The sequence below is a fragment of the Lepus europaeus genome, chromosome 3, assembly GCF_033115175.1.
Source record: "Lepus europaeus isolate LE1 chromosome 3, mLepTim1.pri, whole genome shotgun sequence".
In the NCBI taxonomy this organism is placed as follows: domain Eukaryota; kingdom Metazoa; phylum Chordata; class Mammalia; order Lagomorpha; family Leporidae; genus Lepus; species Lepus europaeus.
This window is the reverse complement of record NC_084829.1, coordinates 128,925,731-128,948,460: the sequence shown is the minus strand read 5'-3', so window position 1 is coordinate 128,948,460 and position 22,730 is coordinate 128,925,731. Positions and strand designations below refer to the sequence as shown.

The 22,730-nt window shown below is 37.7% G+C and overlaps 1 protein-coding gene across 1 annotated transcript in view; it reads right to left on the bottom strand.

Moving 5' to 3' along the window:
- Positions 1-22,730, bottom strand: part of LAMA2 (laminin subunit alpha 2) — a 698,138-nt gene that overhangs the window by 454,247 nt on the left and 221,161 nt on the right. The window contains exon 4 of the mRNA XM_062187263.1: positions 17,867-18,109. Within this exon, the coding sequence (XP_062043247.1) occupies positions 17,867-18,109 (243 nt within the window). The remainder of the gene's footprint in view (positions 1-17,866; positions 18,110-22,730) is intronic.

Genomic DNA, 22,730 nt, shown 5'->3' with positions numbered 1-22,730 from the left:
TATTACAGTAACTGCCCTGACACTCTAGTAACTCATACTCCTCTGAAAACTAGCAATGTTCTTTTATATTCACATATTTAAATACAGTGTTTTAACAAATAAATCTAAAAGTATACAGCTAACTAGGTGAAAGCCTATCCACGCTAATTTCCCTTGGATTTATCCATATGCCAATACCACTCAGGAGATTTTTGGAAGTACTCAGGGCTATGCTCACACCTTTAGGACACTCCTTTGACTGTCTCAATATTATGAAATTTCATGGGAGAAGGAGAATGACTTTGGGGTGTAAGTTAGCAAAAGTCATTTAGAACCAAGATAACCGAGTAAATTGTCAATATAAAAAGTATCAATTCCAAGAAGCATTCTAAAAATATTAAGAACAACATTACATTTTATTGAAATTAACATAAGGCTCTGGGGCTGGCACTGTGGCACAGTGGGTTAATGCCCTGGCCTGAAGTGCCCTTATCGGCACCTGTTCTAGTCCCAGCTGCTTTTCTTCCAGTCCAGCTCTCTGCTGTGACCTGGGAAAGCAGTAGAAGATGGTCCAAGTCCTTGGGCCCCTACACCTGCGTGGGAGGCTCCTGGCTTCAGATTGATGTAACTCTGGCAGTTGCGGCCATGTGGGAAGTGAACGTGGATGGAAGACCTCTCTCTCTCTTCTCTCCGTATAACTCTTTCAAATAAATAAAAATAAAAATCTTTTTAAAAAAATAAGGCTCTTTTATTCCTGCCACACAATAGCCAGGATTTACTGAAGTTACTTTGTTAGCACACTTCATGGTCTGGGCCGCAGAAAGGAAGCATTCTCTGATATCCAGAACATCTTTAGCTACCCCAATCCTTGCCACCCCCCTACTCAAAGAGCACATTTTTAAGACATGTTTCAGTGGCAGCTTTCAAAAGCCATGTAATCTGGAAAAACCTTGCACAAATGACACGCTGCTAGTGGCATGCATACGAGCCTTAGGAGGTAAGGAAAAGAAGAAACTGAAGTTGCATTCTGTAATACACAAAAATGAATGATAATAACAGCTATCATTCACTGAGCTGCAACTTGAGCCTGATATTTTCAATGAATCACCTCATTTAAAACAGCCAATATTGGAAGATATGTGTTCACATTTACCCATATTAAGACCAGGAACCTTAACTTCAAAGAGTTGCCCAAGGATACAAAACTATTGACTGGCAGGAAGAGATTCCAAAATAGTCCTGATTTTAAAGACCTTTGCATTCAATGATTCCACATGTTAATATTAGAAGCTTTTCCTTCTGTGGAGATATTAACCAGTTTTGCCCTGGGAAAACCTGATTGGAGAGGAAGTAGATTAGCAAGCCTTTGGATGATTTGTGTTTCTTAAGGAATTTTAAAGGCTGTTACACTCATTTAACCGTGTCTCCTTGAAATGAATAAACAGCAGTTGGGAAAAAAAACAATTTCTTACTGAAGCATCCTGTATGCATCAGACAAATTCTTTAAAAAAATCTAAATTCCAGATGTTAATGTAAAATTATCCAGATGCTACAATATGATCATCCAGAACACCAGAGGCAATGGGAAACTCTACAGAAAATTGATTTTGAATGACAAATCAAACCAGAGACACCAATTTGGTTTTACTAAGTCATAGAAGACTTGTTATTTCTCTGCTTTCTGGTACACAAATATAAAAAATACATGTTTTCAATGATGGATTAAAATTGCAAATTTTTTTCTTGATTTGAGAAATTAATGCCATTTTCAGCATTCTGGGGGACTCGTGTTGATTTCAGATTGAGGAAGTATAGATCTCTTAGACACACAAGAGATGGAAGAAAAATCACTGTTGTGCACATAATTTGTATCTATAAATATTCTTATATGGATGTTTAAATTTGAATCCAGAATGAAAGATGAGCATTGTATTACTGATTTTCATGGGGCTGTGATCTAGTTCTAGTATATCAATGAATGACACATGGCAAATAGTATAACATACTTAGGTGTTTTCTTTCATTCACAAAATTAATAGATATTTGAAGGCTTGTTGGTCCATTGATGAAGCTAGTCAACTAGGTAAATGAGGTCCCACTGTTTACTCCAGTGCATGATTTATCTGATTTGGCTTTGATTTGCATGGCAGGCCCTATAGACATTTCAAAGATGCAAACTGAGGAGTGGGAAAATGAAAAAAGTGTTAAGTGCTGCTCCTCTCTCATGGAACTAACTCAAAAGGTTTTGGCAATGAGTACCAAACCAAGCATCTTGGTACTGCCTGACCATCCATGAAAAGACATGAGAACAAATTTTCATTCTATATGACTGCATATAAAAAAAGATATCTCTTTTTAAGGCAAATACAGAAAACATTCATTCTTATTATCTGATTTAAAATAAAATGAACAAGCAAAAGTTATTTGCATGTCTGTCTCAAAAAACATTCTTTTGTTGTTTCCCTTTAGGGAACTACATGAGTTATCACCATATCAAGGGGAATGAACAAAAATTTCATTTAGTCTTGCGTCTTTAGCTGTTCTTTAACCTTGTAGTCCTCTAATCGGACTTGTTTACTTCTGTTTCTGCAGCTGTGAGTTCTGGACAGAGCTGTAATGACGTTATTTTTCAAAATAACCCCAAATCCTCTTTCCAGACCAGTACATCAAAGTATTGTTTGGTGCAGTATATATTTTACTGATTATTCTTGACCTAATTATTTTATATCTTTTCAACCTCGATTTGCATTTGTTGTGTCCTATACAACCCCTAACCACTTTTTAAAAAGATAGGAATATACCATTTGACACTATTTGATCTGCTTTCAATTTTGGAGTCTATTTTTTTCATTATTTTAAAACAAATTTAGAGTCACTGGGAGTACCAACATCAGCTCTTCCTCACATTCTGCCTTTGTTTCCTCTTTTAATAAAAATCACATTTGGCTGAAATATTACTTGTGCTATTTTCAGAAAAGAAAGTTAGTCACCAACTGTGCTATTTTTCCGGTGATAGGGATAAAATGTCCTGAACCATCTCTCCTCTCATCCCTAATGCGTGGTCATCAGCAGGGCAGGGCAAGGGTGACTCATAATCCTGGTCTCCCCTGATGGAGTATCTCCATAGCTAGTGAACGATTTCAAATTTAGCAGGGTAGGTAAAAGGATGCACACACACATACACACATATATATTATATGTATCTATATGTATAGATACCTACACACATATATATTTTATGTTGTCCAGGACACCATTTCCCTTCATTTTGCTACTGTTGATGATTTATCTTCCTGCAAACACCATTTGCAATCCTCTGTCCACAACTGGCCTTTCTGTGTTGCAGAGAACATTTTTGCTTATGTGTTTGTTTTGTTGTTGTTGCTTTGTCTATGCCATCATGCCTCACTTAAAGATAGGGAAACAGTCTGGCAGGCATGTCATCAGATGATTTTTCACTGTGTGAACATCTTACAGTGAATTTACACAAACCAAGGTGGTACAGCCTACTACAGACCTAGGAGATACAGCATTACAGCCCACTGCTCCTGGGGCCATGCTAAACAATAGAATAAATCCAGCAGTCAAGAAAAATGATGCATTCAAGAAACATGGTAGACATGAGGTATATGAGGCTTCTGCCTGCAAACACAAAGTAGAAGTGCACTCTAAAATGATAAATGTACATTAAATATACAAATAACAATAGTTTCCCATCATTATCAAGTACTGCACATAATTGTAAGTGCTAAGTGCCAGCTCAGTAGGTTTGTTTGCACCAGTATCACCACACATGTGAGCGATGGGCTAATCAACGGTAGTATGCTGGCTGCAACATCACTAGGCATTCTCCCATTATAATCTTACGGCACCAGTGTCTTATCTGTGGCCTGCCATTGACTGCAATGCCTTTAAGTGGCACATAACTGTACTGAAATGCATCATGTAAGTAGCTTGGCCTTGTTAAGCAAGCATTATATGCTTCATAGAATTCACTGCTAGAGACTGAGTCCTCGCACTGAGACAATGCTGCTGACGACAAAAGCAGTTGTTGTCCTTTTGGCTTTCCTCTCTACACTGGAGTTCATCAGTTCTTTGATGTTTTCAGCTAACCATTGTCTCAAGAAAAATGCATGTGCTTCTCTTAGAATGAAATCCCATCAGGGAGTACAAACATCTCCCAACTGGACTGGTTTAGCTCTAGCAGTAATGTAGAAGTCAAGCTTTTTTCTAGGCTTGTCATAGAAATTATTAAAATGCTGTTTCTCAATGGAAAGATAGCAATACATTACAGGTTCAGAGAGGAGCTCAAATATTGCACTTCCAGTGATGTAGCTCCTCATGCTAAATGGCAAACCCACATTAGCTGAGCGCAATTGGGAATCACAAAAAGAGAACACATTTTATAGACTAAAGCAAACCCCCTCAATATTTTAATTTCTTATACTAACACACATTCTCCTTTTTAGCAAGCATTTAGTGATAATTATTGTAGGGAAAGAATTCTGTTCCCGTACAATCTGTTTCCGTGACGCTTTTCTTCAAGGTAGATTTTTCCCCCGAAGTCTAAAATTGAATTTTCTTATTCTGAAACTGTCTCACAGCTCAGTACAGGCTGTGAGACAATTTATGCAGTTATTCAGTAGCTGAAATAATCATGGTGAGTCAAAGCAATTGCTATGAACACAGCCTGTCTCCCATCATTGCCCATTTTCTATGTGGCAACCATGCAGCTCCCTCAATAGGTCATTGCCATTTCATCTGCCTCCCCCAAGCCCTGTACCCAAGCCTTTTCTGTGCTAATCATGCCCTTCAACCATCTCCCAGACTCTGAGTTATTTCCATGATTTATTTTCTCTCTTATAGAATTCCCCCCAAAATAGAAATATTCTTTGTCCCCCTGACACATAGCAGTTTGTCACATGGGTGGTGCTCCATATTTGTTAATGGGACAAAAAGAACTAAACGTTGAAGCCTATTCATCACTTACATAAACTTATCAAATCTATTCATAATATAAAATCACTTGGTGGTTCAGCTAGAACTGTATGCTAGCCATATTTTTAGTGTCCTATCTTTCGGGTAATGCATTTTCTTGGTATTGATTAATGTGTGAACTACTCTACTGTAGCTAATTCAACACAAAAGTTTATCTTGTTACAAGATACATGGGTGCAGCATAACAAATCATAAGTAGAAAAACAAATGCATTTCATCCCCTGAAATAATGTGCAGATAAGGAAAAAGGCAAAATTAAATTACTATCATGTTCTCTCTTCAAAAAGCAAGATTATTTTCCTTTTCTCTTGACAGAATATTTAAGAATTTTCACCAATAGCCTTGCCATAGAGTAATTCATCCTGTAGAGAAGAATGGATAACTGCAGAAAGTGGATGTCAGGTTAAAAATATATGATGTAACTTTAATAGGTGGCAACTGTCACTCTTGATAAAACTGCTATCTACACACATGATTATGCTACACATACAAGAGTTCTGCAATGTGTCCAGAGAAACACAGATACACACATGCATGCTTTATCTTCTCTGAGCCAAAACAACATAGTTCTCAAACTCATTACTCCCAACCTATATACCTTCACCTTCCATCTAGTAGTACCCCTGGCACTTGCTACAATATCTGATTGTTCCCATGAATATATCTGCTACACTCTCTTCTTCCACAAAACTAAGGAACAAATTCAGGATGACCCCTTTTTAGCTTAATTTCATCATATTACCAATCCAGCAAGGAAAAGACTTTCAAACAGTAACAAGCTTGAAATATTACATTTATAAATGATTGTCTCAGTGGGGTAGGCACTGATGCACAAGAAGTAAAGCCACAGCCTGGTACACCCAGTATCCCATATCAGAGTTCCCATGATCAAGTACCCCATTTATTTCTTATCCAGCTTCCTGTTAATGCATTCTGGGAAGCAGCAGGTGACAGCACAGTCACCCGGGTCCCCCTACCATTCATGTGAGAAACCCACAGGAAGTTCTGGATTCCAGGTTTTGCCTTGGCCCAGGGCAGGCTTTGTGAGCATTTAGGGAGTGAACAAGCAAATGCAAATATTTCTCATCTCATCTCTCCATCTTCTCTCATCTCTCCACCTCACTTTTCAAATAAACCTTTTAAAAAGGTAATCTATCCTAAAAACCTATTATCTCAGTTTTCCTTTGATACTTCTACTAAAATATTCTGTGTAGTGGCAGGCATTTGTCCTGGATGTCCACATCCCATATTGGAGCCTGGGTTCATGTTCTGGCTCTTTCCTGATTGTAGGTACATGCTAATGGACACCTTTGGAGGAGGCAGACAATAGTATCACTAACTGGGTCACTGACACACACATGGGAGACCTGTATTATGTTCCTAGCCCCTGGCTTCATCCTGGTCCAGCCATGGCAGTTGCAGACTTTTGGGGAGTGAACCAACAGGTGGAAGATTTCTCTATCTCTGCCTTTCCCTGTCTGCGTTTCAAATGTAAATAAATAAGCAAAACACATTTTAGATACGTGAGGTTATATTTAGGTTATATGTAGGATACTTAAATTTCTGCAAGTATTTTTATTCATGCTTTGACACATAAAAGTTTAAGCCATCTGAAACTTCATTTTTAGTGACTAAAATTGTCAAATATTGGCAATTTCATATTGCTCAACCTAATACTAGGTTTGGTTTTAAAACACACTTATCCATTGACTTAAAAAACAAGTGATTCTTATTATTGAAGCAAGTTAAAGAGCAAATTTGCACAAGAGAATATAATTTTCTGACTTGTAATCTTGCCAAGGATGTCATTTTTCTTGCAAAATGATTATGATAGGATTTTTCTACCCATGATTAGAATTTAAATTATATATCTTATGTGCTTCCCAGGTAGCAGAATTCAGCAAAGTTATTCATTTACGTATTCTCAAAGAAAATATTTGGCTGCAATCAGTCTGCTATGGTGCAAAACAGTACACATCCCCAGGCTAGAAAGCTTTGCAGATTTTTCTCCAGTTTTCATTTCTTAGCAGGGGACATGATAAGGCAGCTCCCAATACCTTTTTAAGTTTGCTTGTAAAGTGTAATCATAACCATTCCACTCCTGGGTTATTTGTCTCAAGGACTTTTGATGACTGCTCAAGTGTTGAAACAGTTTCCCTAAGGATATGAAGTGTATTTTAAACCCCTGCAAGATCTTCGGTAAAATTTCCAAGCATACTTCTGCAATAAAGATAACAGTACATTATCTTTCCTGTGTGAGGCTGATTAACTGCCACACCCTCAGGTTTTTGCCCAGTAGAGAGGGTGGATGGCACTTAATTATCCACACAGTTTCAGACACACCTTGTGACCAATGAAAAGAATATACTTAGAAGATGGCTGGTTGGACCTGTGGGTTCAGTTTATGACACAGAGTGATTATGAGATTTGAGATCTGCAGATCTGGGCTGCATCTGGACCAGAGATTAATGCTAAACATGCATGACTTCATGACCTCAAAGAAGCTACTTAGCTTCCATCTATAAAATGAGAATAATAAAAATTTAGGCAACCAGCATCTCTAAGGCTTTGGGGAAGGTCAGCTGGAAGGGGGATTGGCAAAGTACTTTGAAACTGACAATATTGGTTATTACCAATATTGGTGACAACAAATACAGCAGTTTATCCATTAACCTCCTTCCTTTGCTTGGAATTCACACTTTTTTTTTAAACTCTGGAATTTTTTAAAATTTCAATAGACATATACAGTTGTACATATTCATGGGGTACCATGTGATGTGTGATTACATGGATATATTGTGTGATGCCCAGGCACGGTAAATATTTTACCCTTCAAGCATTTTACATATATGTATAAAGAAAACATTCAAACCCCTATCTTATTTTTTCTACTATTTATATAAGGTGAACAAATTCCATGTATTTCATGTACACAGATTTAGGAGCATTGGATACTTCTCACTCTCACCCACATTCCCACCCTCCCTCCTCCTTTGTTTCTTATTAGTTCTTTTAATTTTTACAATGAGATATTCTCAACATATTTTATACTCATAAGATTAACGCTCCACTAAGTAAAGAATTCAACAAATAGTAAGATGGAAAAAACACTGTTCCTCAACAGAAGGAACAAGAGCTACAAAGAGTAATCAGGGCCGGCGCCGAGGCTCACTTGCATCCTTATGGGTGCTGGATTCTAGTCCTGGTTGCCCCTCTTCCAGTCCAGCTCTCTACTGTGGCGCAGGAAGGCAGTGTAGGATAACCCAAGTGCTTGAGTCCCTGTACCCGCATGGGAGACCAGGAGGAAGCACCTGGCTCATGGCTTCGGATCGGCACAGTGCCGACCATAGCGGCCATTTGGGGGTGAACCAACAGAAGGAAGACCTTCCTCTCTGTGTCTCTCTCTCTGTCTATAACTCTGTCAAATAAATAAAAAAAAATAAACCTCAAAATGTCAATTTCACTCATATACAATATATTTTTTGTATTCTATTAGTTATCACAGATCAAGGAAAAGATAATATCTTTTGAGTACTGGCTTATTTCACTAAGTATTATCGTTTCCAGGTGCATCCATTTTGTTACAAAAGACAGGATTCCCCTCTTTTTTATGACTGAGTATACTCCATAGTGTATATATATATGCCATATTTGCTTTAACCATTCATCAGTTGATAGTCATCTATCTGGATTGATTTCATATTTTAGCTATATGAATTGAGTTGCAATAGACATGGAGTACAGATAACTCTTTTGTATGCTGATTTCATTACATTGGATACATTCCCAGGAGTGGGATTTCTGGGTCATATGGTAGATCTGTTTTCAGATTTCTGAGGTATCCTCAGACTGTCCTCCACAATGGTTGTACTAGTTTACATTCCCACCAACAGTGGATTAGGGTTTCCTCAAAATATTTCAAGCGCTTATTGTTTACTGATTTCTGTATGAGAGCAATTCTAACTGGAGTCAGGTGAACTTTCATTATGGTTTTGATTTGCATTTCACTGATGACTGGTGATCCTGAGCTTTTCTTCAAATGTCTGCTTGTAAGACCCCTGCTAAAAGTAAATATTAAAATATTATAGTAAAGGGTTAAAAAGTTTGGCTGCTGACAGTAGCCATTCCTTAAGATAACTGTGTCTCCACCTGCCTGCAGAATAACCTTGGGAAACTGCTCTGTGTAACTGTCTCACGCGATAACACTTGCAGAAGTCCGGAAAAGAGTTGCAATAAGGTTCTGTGACCATTGTATAAACTTACCCCTTCCCTCGCTAAAATCGCAACAAGAGTGTGCCCTTCAAAATAGCCAATCACCAAACGCCCCGCATACATGTTAATCAGGTGGCTATTGTCTTTAAAAACTGCTGTAACCCCTGCTCGGGGCTCTCTCGCTCTCTCGACTGCCTGAGGTGCTGGGGAGCCCGTTTGCGCAAACATATTAATAAATATCCTCTTGCTTTTGCATCTACTGGGCTGGAGTTTTGGGTCTTTGGGCGACCACCCAAGCGCGTTGGATTCCCAGATTTGGGGTCCTTCATGCTGACCATTTGAATTTCTCTTTTGAAAAAAGACTGTATAAGTCCTTTGTCCAATGCTTAACTGGATTGGTTGTTTTGTTGCTGTTGAGTTTCTCGAGTTCTTTATAGATTTTGGATATTCCTTCATCAGTTGCATAGCTTACAAACATCTTCTCCCATTATGACAGCTGCCTCTTCAGTTTCTTGAGTGTTTCCTTGCAGTACAGAAGCTTCTTAGCTTGATGCAATCCCATTTGTCTATTTTGCTTTTGCTGCCTGTGCTTCTGGGGTCTTTTCCAAGACATTTTTGCCTATGCCAATGAGTTTCCCAAACGTTCTCCTCTAGTAATTTGATGGTATCCAGTCATAGATTTAGATCCTTGATCCAATTTTAGTTGATTTTTGTTTAAGCTGGAAGGTATGGGTCTTGTCTCATACTTCAACATGCAGAGATCCAATTTTCCTTGCACCTTTTGTAGAAGAGGCTGTCCTATCTACAGGGATTGATTTTCCCTCACCTGTCAAAGATGATTTGGTTGTAGATGCATGAATTAAGTGAGGTTTCATGTCACTTCAGTTAAAATGGCTGTCATACAAAAATCAATAAAACAGTAAATATTCGTGAGGATGTGGGGAAAAGGTACCCTAAATCCACTGTTGGTGGGAAAGTGAACTAGTACAACCATTGTGGAAGAAATTCCAGAGATTCCCTAGAAATCTGAAAACAGATCTACTATGTGACCCAGCCATCCTACTCCTGGGAATTTAGCCAAAAGAAACAAAATCAGTATAAGAAGGAGTTATCTGTACCCCCATGTTTATTGCAGCAATAGAAATTCACAATAGCTAAGATATAGCATCAACCTAGATGTCCATCAATTGAGGACTAAGAAAATATAGTATATATAAACATATAAACTACAGAATACTACCTAGCCATAAAAAATATAAAATCCTGTCTTTTGCAAGAAAATGGATGCAACTGGAAACCATTATGTTTAGTGAAATAACCAGTCCCAAAAAGACAAATACCATGTTTTATCTCATCTGTAGCAGTTAATACAGAATATAAAAAAAGTATAGGAATGAAATAAACATCTTGTGACAGGATTATTGTTTTTAGCCCTTGTTTATATTCCTGTGGCACTACGGTCTTCCATCTTTTTGCTTGTTGAATATTACAATTAGTGGTTAATTAAACTTGCAATTATAGAGTGGGTTGAAAGTATGCCTTTTGGAAAATTAAGGAAAAAAAAAAGAAAATGAAGGAAGGGGAGTAGGGAGGGAGAGAAGGGAGGAAAGTATGGTTATCTTATTAAAACTGTACCCATGAAATACATGAAATCTGTTCTCTTTATATTAATAAAAAAACTCTGATATCTATAATCTCACATGTTCCAAAAACAGTTTATTGACACTAGCAATAAATTTTGAAAGGTTTCTGAGAAACATTTTTATATGAAGATACTTCAGAAAAGTTATGGCAGATGAAATTAGCACGTTCATTTTGATATAAATTTTGTTTGAGATGTTATATATGAGTATCAGGATATCAGAATTTTATTTGAAAAAGTAATTATGCTATTGCAATGAGTCTCAACTAATTTTAACATAGCATTGTATTCTTTCTCATCAAATAGACCACAGAAGTTTCTCATACTCAGAGTTTCATGGTAGGGCATTCAAGCTTGTGATTAAAAAACTGACACATGTATACAATGCTCTGGAAGTTCTGTAATTTTATGTACACTTTGGCCACCCAACATGAGTTCTGTTGTTCATTTTTAAGAATAACCTATTGATCTTTCTCTCTCTCTTTCCCTCCCTCCCTCCTTTCCTCCCCCTCCCTCCCTCCATCACTCTGCCTTTCAAATAAGTAAATGGCTTTTTAAAAGAATAACCTATTGACTAACTTCTCCTCATTTTTCCTAACCCCAACCCACATGTAGTATCAACAGATTCTGTTCTTAAATGCTCATGCTGAAAAACTTTGTCCGTTGCCCTATTTAAACCTGGGTGACTCCAGGGACAACCGTGGTAGCAGATTCATTCCATAACCATGCCTAGAATGAAGTGAAAATCAATAGCTCATTCTTCAAGTCTACTTGGAAAGAAGTTAAATTCAAGTAGCAGTGCCATATAAGATGCAAATTTTTTAAAAAGACATTTTCTAAAACCCTTTTTATATAGCCCCTATCAGATCTCTTGTAATGTGATTCTTATTAAAACCAAACTAGATTTGTGTTTTGAGGATTCTTCTCTAGTGAAACTCTTGCCACCTATGTTGTGTATTGAAATTATTTCTTCAGTGTTCAGCCATTACATGAAGTGAAATTTTAAAGGAATAACTTGCTTAAACAGCTTCAATTATAAAAACCTTAAGAAGTCATTTAACCATTATGCATATAAATTAAGACTTCTGTCTTGGGAAGAACTATTGGTCAGCAGATCTTGCAGGGCGCCACTAGCTTCATGATTTAACACTGAAGGGAGACAGTTTTGGAAGGAACCTTTCAGAACAGCTGAAGGGTTGCCAATGGGCTGAACTGGGGGATAATTGGGTTACTCTCCCCATCGAGGTCTTTATGATTACATATTCCATTGGCCAAGTAAAAGAATTTAATAAAGTACAAAGCATACAAGTTTCCTTTTAAATATCTGAAGTACAAAATGAGCTAATAGTGAAATGAACAATAAAACAAATCACCTTAAAATCTAAGCTATGAAACCAGGAGACAATGTTGTTTGAGAAATAAGAGCCAGATTTAAAAATAACTTAAAAGACCAAAAAAAAAAAAAAAAACAATTGGGGGCAAGTACATAAGACAATTTGCTGATCATTTTAGCAATAATGCTTTGGGGAGGAGGAGTAGGGACCTGGTCTACAAACTAACCAACAGAGAGAAAACCCAAATTCAGTCTTTCAAATTTAGTTTTACTTTATCACAAATGTGTTTTTTTTAAACTTTATTAAATATAAATTTTGAAAGTACAACCTTTGGATTCTAGTGGTTTTTCCCCCCATAACCTCCCTCCCACTTGCAACCATCCCATTTCCCACTCCCTCTCCCATCCCATTCATGTTTTACAGTTATTAAAAAGATGCCTTCAGTGAATTAGTGAATTGTGTGTGTGTTTGTGTGTGGGGGGGAGGAGAGGGGAGGGGAGGGGAGGGGAGGGGAGGGGAGGGGAGGGGAGGGGAGGAGAGGAGAGGAGAGGAGAGGAGAGGAGAGGAGAGGAGAGGAGAGGAGAGGAGAGGAGAGGAGAGATTCTAAAATATTTCAAGTAGGGCAGATGTTGTGAAATAGCAGTTGAGCTGCGGCATAAGGTGTCTGCATCCCACGTGAGAGTCCCTGGTTTTGAGTCTCAGCCCCGATGCTGATGCAGGCTCCTACTAACTGTGCACCCTGGGAAGCATCAGGTGATGGCTCCAGTACTTGAAAACCTGCCACTCACATGGGAAATCCAGTTGACAGAATTCTGGGCTCCTGGCTTAGACCTGGCCCACCCATGGCTGTTGTGGGCATTTGGGGAGGGAACAAGAGCTTTGTGTATTCCCAGTGTTGTTGAATGATTTTATTTCTTGGAGAACTCCACATAAAGCTCATTTCAGGAGGCCTTTTTGTGTTGTAACTCATGAGGTAATGATGGGCTCCATGTTGGTCAATACAGAATTACCTTTAGACAGAAGGAGTCTGAAATCACAGGTAATCGTTTACCTAAATTTCTATTCATAAATTATACAAATCAGAACGCCCCCCACCCCCTCACTGCTTCCCCATAAAGCAGCAATGCCAAGGATAATTCAGAAAGCTAATTCCTCATTTCCATTCCTTCATCCACACAAACTCACACACAGAATCTTGGTATACCCTTAACAACACTAAATCAAAAGAGGATCTCCAAAACATTTTTAATATAGTACTGGGTTTGTTTCTTCCTTCCCTAGTATTTGCAATTCTAAGAATCACTATAACTTCAGGTGATGAAAAGATAAAGAGTCTGTCTGTATATATAAAATTCTGTCACATAGAAAATCAAAATAGTATCAAAGGACTGCATAGAGTTTACCAAAAAAAAAAAAATGTCTTCAAGAATTAATGATGGTTTCTCCTGGGATTTTTATACAAGCCTGCCATGTTTCAAAAGCAGATTCAAAGTGAATCTAACTTCCATTGAGGTGCACTCCAGCCGAGCTGGAAGGGTTGGGGTAGGTAGGAGAGAAACTCATATGTAAATAACTGAAGGGCCTCTGTTAGAGGAAATGGGAGCTAAATCACTATGGTAACCACGACTATTTAGTTATCAGTCTAGTGACAATCTACACGACAGAAATTAAAAGCAATAAACCCAGTCATAGAAATGAAAAAAATCTCATATTAAGAAAAGACATTTTTACAATTTTAATTCTAGGATCCCCATAGCAGTGCTATCTATGCAGACCATCCTCCTCAGTGTTACTGATATGACTCCTCTCTCAGTGACTTTGGGAACTTTTGATAAGCTAGTTACAGCTCAAAATGTATTTATTCAATTCAGACCCACCCAGAGATTTGATACAGCAAAGCCTATCAAATTTCCCAATGGAAAAATTGTAGTTTCTTTCTTCAGCCAGAAGTAGTTAGAATGACTGATACTTTTTCCAAAATAACTGATAGCCTGTTCTCCTGCAGGGTTTGAGATCGCTGGAAATATCTGAACAGTAAGTCAGGAATAGATAAATCGGAATTACAAGGAAACTTGTTTTGAAATACACACTTTGTTTCCTGAGCCCTCTTAAATCTACTGAATTAAAAGCTCTAGTCTCAGCAAGAGTTGCTTTTCCAATACTCCTTGTTGATTTCTAAGTAAGGCAAATGGCAAATGCTCAGAAGTGCTCACAAGTGGCAGTTCTTATTAGCAGTTCTCAGTAGATGGAGCAAAAGCAGAGGCAGCACTTGGGCTACGACTGCAGGTCTTTTTTTAATTATTTTATTTAAGGTATACCAATTTCATGTATTTCATATATACAGATTAAGGAATACAGTGATACTTCCCACCCAACCTTGTCCCACCTACTCTCTCATCCTTCTTCCTCCTCCATTGCCTAGTCCCACTCTTAATTTTTACAAAGATCAATTTTCAGTTTTTTATACTTATAAGATTAACATTATACCAAGTAAAGAGTTCAACAATTAGTATGAAGAGGAAAAAAAAAAAACATTGTTCCACAATAGTCGAGAGGGCTGTAAGTCTTGATGGATGGAGCTCCCTGTGGCACTGCTGGAGAACTGGCTATGTAGCTGTTACCCCCAGAGCTCTTCCCTGTGGCTGGCCTCAAAGTAATGGAGGCCCCCTGTGGTCTGTTGCCTCACTTCCAGCATCTCCTATTACAGAGTTCAGTATCATCCTCTCAGAGCAGGAGAAAGCAGGGGCCCTGCTGAGCCCTCTCTTGGCACTGATGATACAAAATTGCCTTTCTAAAATGACTCTTTAGGCTTTCACTCCAGTTTCCTGTTTACTGTCTGGATAACAACAGGTAGGGCTATCCTTCCATTGTCCTATCAGACCTATGCCCCATGAGGATCACCGCTCTGAGTGAGCTGCTCTTCTTTTGAGCTCAAGCACAGGATGCTGCACTGAAGTTTTAATCTCTTTCCGGGTGGTTGTCATCTGGGGAACTGGACATAAGCCCTAGAGTGATCCTTCCAGGAAGACCAGGTGATTAACATCTACTGATCTCTTGAAGGCAACCTCGGTTGGAATCCAGGGAAAAGCCAAAGGAAACTATAGAGGGAGGTGGGTGGAGATTGCTGGAACAACAAATAAAGCTGAAGAAGTAAGGAGATATGATGCAGTTAAGAGTGAAGAGACTAGAAGGAAAGGTCACATGGTCTCCAGCAGTGATGTGGACAGAAGGAATACGGGAATTCAGATACAGAGGTCAAGGGTAGGATATCTTAATCAATGAAGAATTGACCTAAGGCAACCTTCAGGTCCCAAATGATGAAATTTCCACTTGAATTTTAGAATGTCCTAGAGGTTCTGACACGTGTCTCCAAAATTCCATAACAATTAACAATAAAATAATCCTTTGGTTCAGTAGATTTATCATTAGTCGTGATAAAAATATTTTCTCTTGATATTATATGCTTAAAACAAATTTTAAGTATGTTATAATTAAGACATATTTTCATAATAACTTGTTTCATGAGTGTTCCTTAAAATATCCTAATTTTTCTTATTTCTGACTTAAATTTATACTGAATGAATATTGCCATGGACTATAAGAAAGTTATTACTCAATGCCTAGTCAAAAATACATGTTATACATCCTACCAAATATTTAGAAGCAGTTGTCTGAAATTAAAATTTATCTAGAAGCATAAATCAAACCACAAAAAATACACAGAAAATGTGTACATATTAAAACAAATAAGCAATGTCAAGATAAAGCTGTTTACTTTGCGGTATTCTTTCCCCAAACCCTGAAGTTCTGTGTAACTGTGAGAAAATATCAGGCCATTCCAAATTGAGCAATAGTCTACAAAATATGTGTAAATATCTCTTAAAACTGTCAGAGGGACTATGGAGACACAATGATTAAACGATATGCATTATCCTGAACTGGATTCCTAATGGCAAAACTAAGGAACTTGAATAAAGTCTGTGGTTCAGAATAGGATACCAATGTTAACTTCTTGTTATAACAAATGTATTGTGGCTACATAAGATATTAGGCTTAGTGCTGACTTAGGATATGGGGATTCTCTGAACTTTCCTTAACATTTATGGAAATCTAATGTGGTTAGAGAAAACACTGTGGTTTAAAAAAAGGCACATGTAACTTTACCTCTCTTTATGGATTATATAATTAGGGGCAACAGTCTCAATGATACCAACTAGATAGACAACCTGAGTAAACCACCTGTGAGTTATCAAGAAGATGAAGAGGGGCCGGCGCCGTGGCGCAGTAGGTTAATCCTCTGCCTGCAGTGCTGGCATCCCATATGGGCACCAGTTCTAGTCCTGGCTGCTCCTCTTCCAATCCAGCTCTCTGCTATGGCCTAGGAAAGCAGTAGAAGATGGCCCAAGTCCTTGAGCTCCTGCACCCGCATGGGAGACCCGGAAGAAGAAGCCATTTGGCAGATGGAGATCTCTGCTGAGAGCACCATTGAGAATCTTTCCCCACAAAACTGGTATATTTGAACATGGAATTTGAAAAGCATTGAGGCACTGGTATGCATTCAGAGAATAATAGTGACAAAAGGGAGTCTGCGAGAGAATCCCATCAGAATCCTTTCTCCCAGAAGTGCAATGAAAACCCATGTCAGCTGGGTGAGCATGATAGAATGTGAACACGGGCTCTCTGAAAATGGAAATGTGAAAGATGCTACTACTTTCAGATGTGTGGACTAGTAAGATAAAATCAGGCATGAGGACTAGCAGCTATGACAAAAGGAAGGTTCAGTTACATATATTACACAGGAAAATATAATACAAAAATATTAGAGAAGCGGAATGATTGAGTGAAGTTCTGGTATTCGACAGGAGACTACTAACCATTATTATTTACCATCATAGTTATTATTGCAACAATCATAAAATAGTTAATACTCAGAGCATTTGATAATCCATTTAATCTTCATCATCTTCCCCAATTTAGGAGAGATGAAGTTGAGACACAGAGAATCTAAGTAACTGGATCAAGAACCCACAGCTAGCAACAAGGAAGTCATGGTTTGAATCTGTGGCTTAAAATCAATTAATGTATCTAAAATGTTAACCACCAGATAGAAAAACACCAGGGAAGCAGAACATATTTCTTAATCAGCACAGAAGCTGGTTTGCTCGTGACTGAGCAGTGCGATTCCCTGCAAACTTCCATTCACGACAGCCTGACCCAAGGAAAGAAACCCCATGAAACCCTCTGTGGTAATGCTGAAAAATATCCAAAGACCGACAGATGCGCTTTTTATCTGGGTTCTTCGTGAAGATTATATCTCTTCACAGATTCACCTCTTTTGTCTCCATCTTCCAACTAGAGCTCTCACAAATCTAAGACATCCTTTACATTCTCCCATCTTCTCTAATCATTAGCAATCCTCATTGTCAGGAAAATCTCTTTATAAGTAAAATTAATCACTGGCTTTCCAACTGAAACCCATTTCCTCTTCTCTGATCTTCACTGGAGATGGGAGACCCACAAAGATAGTTAAAATTCTCATCATTTCGAATTTTCTTTTTTTAGTTAATAACTCATTTAAATGTACCTCTGCTTAATCCTATCTTGAAATCTCTCTGACATTAATTACTGATATATTCAAGTCTTTCTGAAAGCCTGCTTTGCCATTTTAACTGTACTTCAGTGGTGAGTTTTCTCAGCTTACCTCTCCATTTTCCAAGGGGTGTATCTTGGAATAAAATGAAGTGCAGATAACCTCGTCGTCTTTGGCATACGAGGGTGGGCCAGTGCGGGGGTAAATATTGTAGAGGGTTAGGCACTCTGTATCCGTCACAGCATGATACTGCCAGGGCTTGTATTCAATGTCATCAAGCGAGCGTTCCAAAATCCAGTTTCCAGGCCGAGGGGAATTAGCTGCTTTTACAATCACATACGCAATCTGGAATACCTAGAGAAATAACAACAACATACTCAAAATTCCAAAGTATTCTCACCAATTTCCAAGGTGGCTTTAAAAAGGCTGTGGGAAATTACAACTGAAAAAGCAAGTTCTTTGGATTCACAAAAACTTGAAATCCATACACAGTATTCTCAAACACATTTTCTATAAACTGTTTTAGGGTCCCTTGTAGTGAAATAGAAGGCTAAACAGTACTGATTTTATAATACTACCCTATGATGTTCTCTGAAAAAATTTTACTATCATGTGTACATATTTAATAACTTCTTTGCAAGAAGTGCTTCATTTTGACAGTCATGGTTGTTAAAATAATACAGGCTAAGACTAGACTTTGGTACTATAACCACTTAGTAGCATCATTTTGCTTAGTATTTGAAGTTCTGTTGTAATCGTTACCATCTAAAGTACTTACTGCATACCAATTTCTTCTCTTTAATGTGTCTGACACTAGAAAATACGAGTTAAAATTCCCTGTGTGAACAGCACTTGATAGTCTAGTTCCATCACTTAATTCTCACCAATGCATGATTTAGATGGAATTAGTGTGGTGCAGCAAAAACAACAGGGCTTCAGAGACACACTCCTGTGTTCAAATTGTGGTCCCAGGACTTATGTGAACCTGGGACATTTCCTACTCTTAACTTCCATGCCTTAAAGTCAATAATAGGAACACCACTGAGAGACGGTCTGGATTAAATGAGATAATGTATACCCAAAAGATCTGGCAAAAGACTTGGTAGGAAATAGTAAATGTATATTCTTCTGTCTCCCAAAATAAAAAATAGTGTAGAAAATTCATTGACATGTAAACAAGTGACTAAAACGGGAACATATTAAATGAAGGGTTTCTGTATCTTATTTTTAAGTGGTAAATGTGTTAAAAAAAAGAAAGAAAGAAAGAAGCATTAATATTGTAACTCAACATAGCGACAACTGAGGGGCATGTGGCAATTTTGTATTTTCAAAATAATCTGAGAGGATCAGGTGTTTAGCATACTGGCTAAGACTTAAGCTGCCCACAGCCCATTTTGGAATACCTGGGATGAATTAATAACTGGTTCTACTCCTGCCCTATGAATACCCTAGGCAGCTGTGGGTGGCTCAAGTGACTGGCCACTCACGTGGAAACATGGATAGAGTCCCAGCTCCTGGCTTCAGTCCCCACCAGGCCTGCTTCCCACCCTGGCAGTGGATGAGAGCTCTCTGACACACTTTTTCTGTCTCCCTACCACCACCCAAAAACATATGCATGAAACCTGAAGACCTAAAAAAGACATATTTGAGATATTGTGAGAATGCAATCAAGACATCCAAAAGAATAATGCAAAACATTACTGAATAAACACTTATGTGCAATGTCCTAGGTAGAAAGGTAGAAATTGTTTAAGTTAATGTCCTATTATTAATGAATTAATAACGCATTCTAGGGGCTGGTGCCGTGGTGCCGTCGGCTAAGCCTCAGCCTGTGGCCCCAGCATCCCATAGGGGCACTGGTTAGTGTCCTGGCTGCTCCTTTTCGGATCCAACTTTCTGCTGTGACCTGGGAAAGCAGAAGATGGCCCAGACATCAGGCCCCTGCACCTGTGTGGGAGACCCAGAGGCAGCTCCTAGCTCCTGGCTTCAGATTGGCCCACCTCTGGCTATTGCAGGCATTTGGGGAGTGAACCAGAGGGTGGAAGACTTTTATCTCTGCCTCTCCCTCTGTCTGTAACTCTACCTCTCAAATAAATGCTAAAAAACACATTCTAATAATGGGACAAGAGCTGTGGTCTTCCTATTTTTTAATTGTTGACTATTATGGTTGGTGGTGAATTAAGCCTGTGACTGTAAAGGGGACTGAAGTTACATCTTCACAAAAAATAATGAGAAAAAGATGGGAGGGAAAGAAGAGGTTTGGGGAGAGACAGAAGGATGATTATCTTCTTCAAACTGTACCTGTGAAGTACATGAAATCTATTCTCTCTATATTAAGAAAACTGAAAAAGAATAATGGTAATAAAGCAATAGATGTTTGTCATTAGTAACTGGTGTGAGGTATGGGAAACTTGACAGCTCTGTGCTCTTGGTGGTTTTGGCACAACCGTAGACCAGCAAACAGCAGTGCGGTGAAAGGGCCTTCTGGGCTCTAAAGAGAATTGTGAAAGAATGTTCTGGAAATACAATTTATCAGCTTCATATGTTTGACATGGGGCTTTTATGAATACATGCACAACATATATGCTAAGCTCTAAGAGATCACATTAAGAAATAGGAAAAGTTGACATGGAAGGAACAATATATCTCTAGCATTGGTCCTTTTAGATATTTATTAGAATGTAGGCACGTGTGTGTGTGGCTGGGAAAACTGCAGCTCTCAAATGACAGAGTAGAAGAGATATTTGCCTCTTACATACAGTTGTGGAAAGGCTGGTGGTTAAAACATAAATGCTTCTGTACTTGCTGGTGAATCACTGCTGTCCATCCTCCCAAATTCCACCTCTCCCCTGAGACTTCTAAATAACACCAACATGTCAAGGAGAAGCCAAGACATCTATTCTGAGTTATCTGGATTTTAACCACTCAGTATTGTTAAATATCATTGCAAGTGGGAAATACTGATGAATTTCAATTTACAAAAACAAATCAATGCATATAGTTGCAGGTAGACATTCATCTCTCTATATTTGCATTTACATATTTGAGTAGCCTTAGACGTCCAGGGAAGTATGGACATGAACATATGTGAAGCTTTTACCTCTGGGGTTTGGAAAAAAGAATCAAGGTGAGACAGAGCAAAGCTTTTGCTTTTGTTCACACCTGCTAGACTGCTTTATTAACACAGATGTTTCACTTTTTAATAAAATTATTTTTTAAATTAAGAAAAATTAAAATATCAGAGAAAGGACACATGTATGAGTAAGATCAGACATACTCCACCAATTATTCCACAAAATATTTTTTTGGAATTTTTGAGGTATTATTCTTAAGGAATTAATTCTTGCAGACAGTTCATGTACAATAATTCATTAAATGAAACTTCTTTATAAAAAAATTCACTTGATCTTTGGTTTAATTGCTGGAAATCACAAAGTCTTCCTGACAAAGTCTTAAATTGACAAAGGAGGAGGATAAATTGTGAGCACCTGGAGGGCAAGGACTTTAACTTTTACATCAGAACGATGCTGCAATCCTCATTATAATTCTTTGGAAATGGCAAGAATTCAACATTTATTAGATTTACTTGAATAATCAAAATCACTCTAGCATTCTCCAATGTTACTTCTACTGGTTTAAAACTTGCCTTTTCTGTTCATTAGAATTTGAGTCCAGTCAAAACCAGCAGATTATATCACTTTCAGAAAAGAAGGAATACATTTCTTGAGTGTTCATTCTATTATGGCTCTGACATGAACAAATTATTTACACTGTTTTATTCTGTTTCCAATTTTTTTTTTCTCCAAAGTCAAACCATGGAAGAGATAACAAGATAATGAGTATAAAATCCAGTATTCTCTTTGGGAGGGAGAATCTGTATAAATATTTTAAGATACCATCTTTCCTTCTGGGAAAAAAAATGTGTAGAGATTTTTTAAGAAAAGAAACAAGGAGAGATAGCAAATAGTATTAGGGATTACAGATTCTCAGTAAGAAAAATAAGTATACACTAAGGTTATAGATAAAGATCTTTTTTCATAAAGTAGCTCAGTAAGCAAATATAGAAAGACACAAAACCCTCTTGAAGCTACAACATTGATTTATGACTTAGGAACTTCTGTTTTGGCTGTAGAATAATAGATAATTAATCCATGAAAAAATGTTATACTAAAAATTCCAATACCTCCTTCTATAAATTTTTATAACAGCCAGCAAGCATTAAGTGACATGGGAAAGAGTCTTTGGCTGACACAATATTAAAGGAGTCCTTAATTCAAAACAGTATTCCTCTGTTCTGTGGAATCTTTCCACTCCATGCAAAATTAATTAAGTTGCTTGGCATGGACTGTTTTGAATAAACTTGTCAACTGTTCGAAATAGAACTACTAAAAACACAATGAATAGTGGTGGCATTCTATGAAGACTTCAGAGAATGTGAAAATTTAAACAGTGATTTTCTAAGTACTCCAAGTTTTCAATGGCCCTAATAAAATGTAAGGGTATCTATACCACTTTCATCAACTGTCTTGTGTTTTCAGTACAAAGATTCTTCTAGTTCCATAGTAATAATACTTTATTTCCAGATAAATAAAACCCCAATCAGTTACTGTTTTCAACAAGGAAAGCCAATTGCCCCATTATAAAAAGTACTGAAGACCACTGGGCTTCAGTGAACTTAACATATAGATATGTAATATCCTGATGCTGACTTTTTGGAGGGCACTTTTAAAAACTTGGTCCCTAAAAAAAATTCAATGTAACTTTTAAAATAATACTAAACATCAAAATTTTACTGTAACAAAGGAATCTATTTCATATTCCATTTGATACTCATTTGCACGTTACCTAACAAAAATCATATAATTACTTCACTTAATGCAGCACTGAATTAGATGTTCCTTCTGTAATAAGGAAAGTATTAAGAATTTGATCTCACTTAGTGTGGAATTGGTGTACAGGGTCTTTATGAAGAATT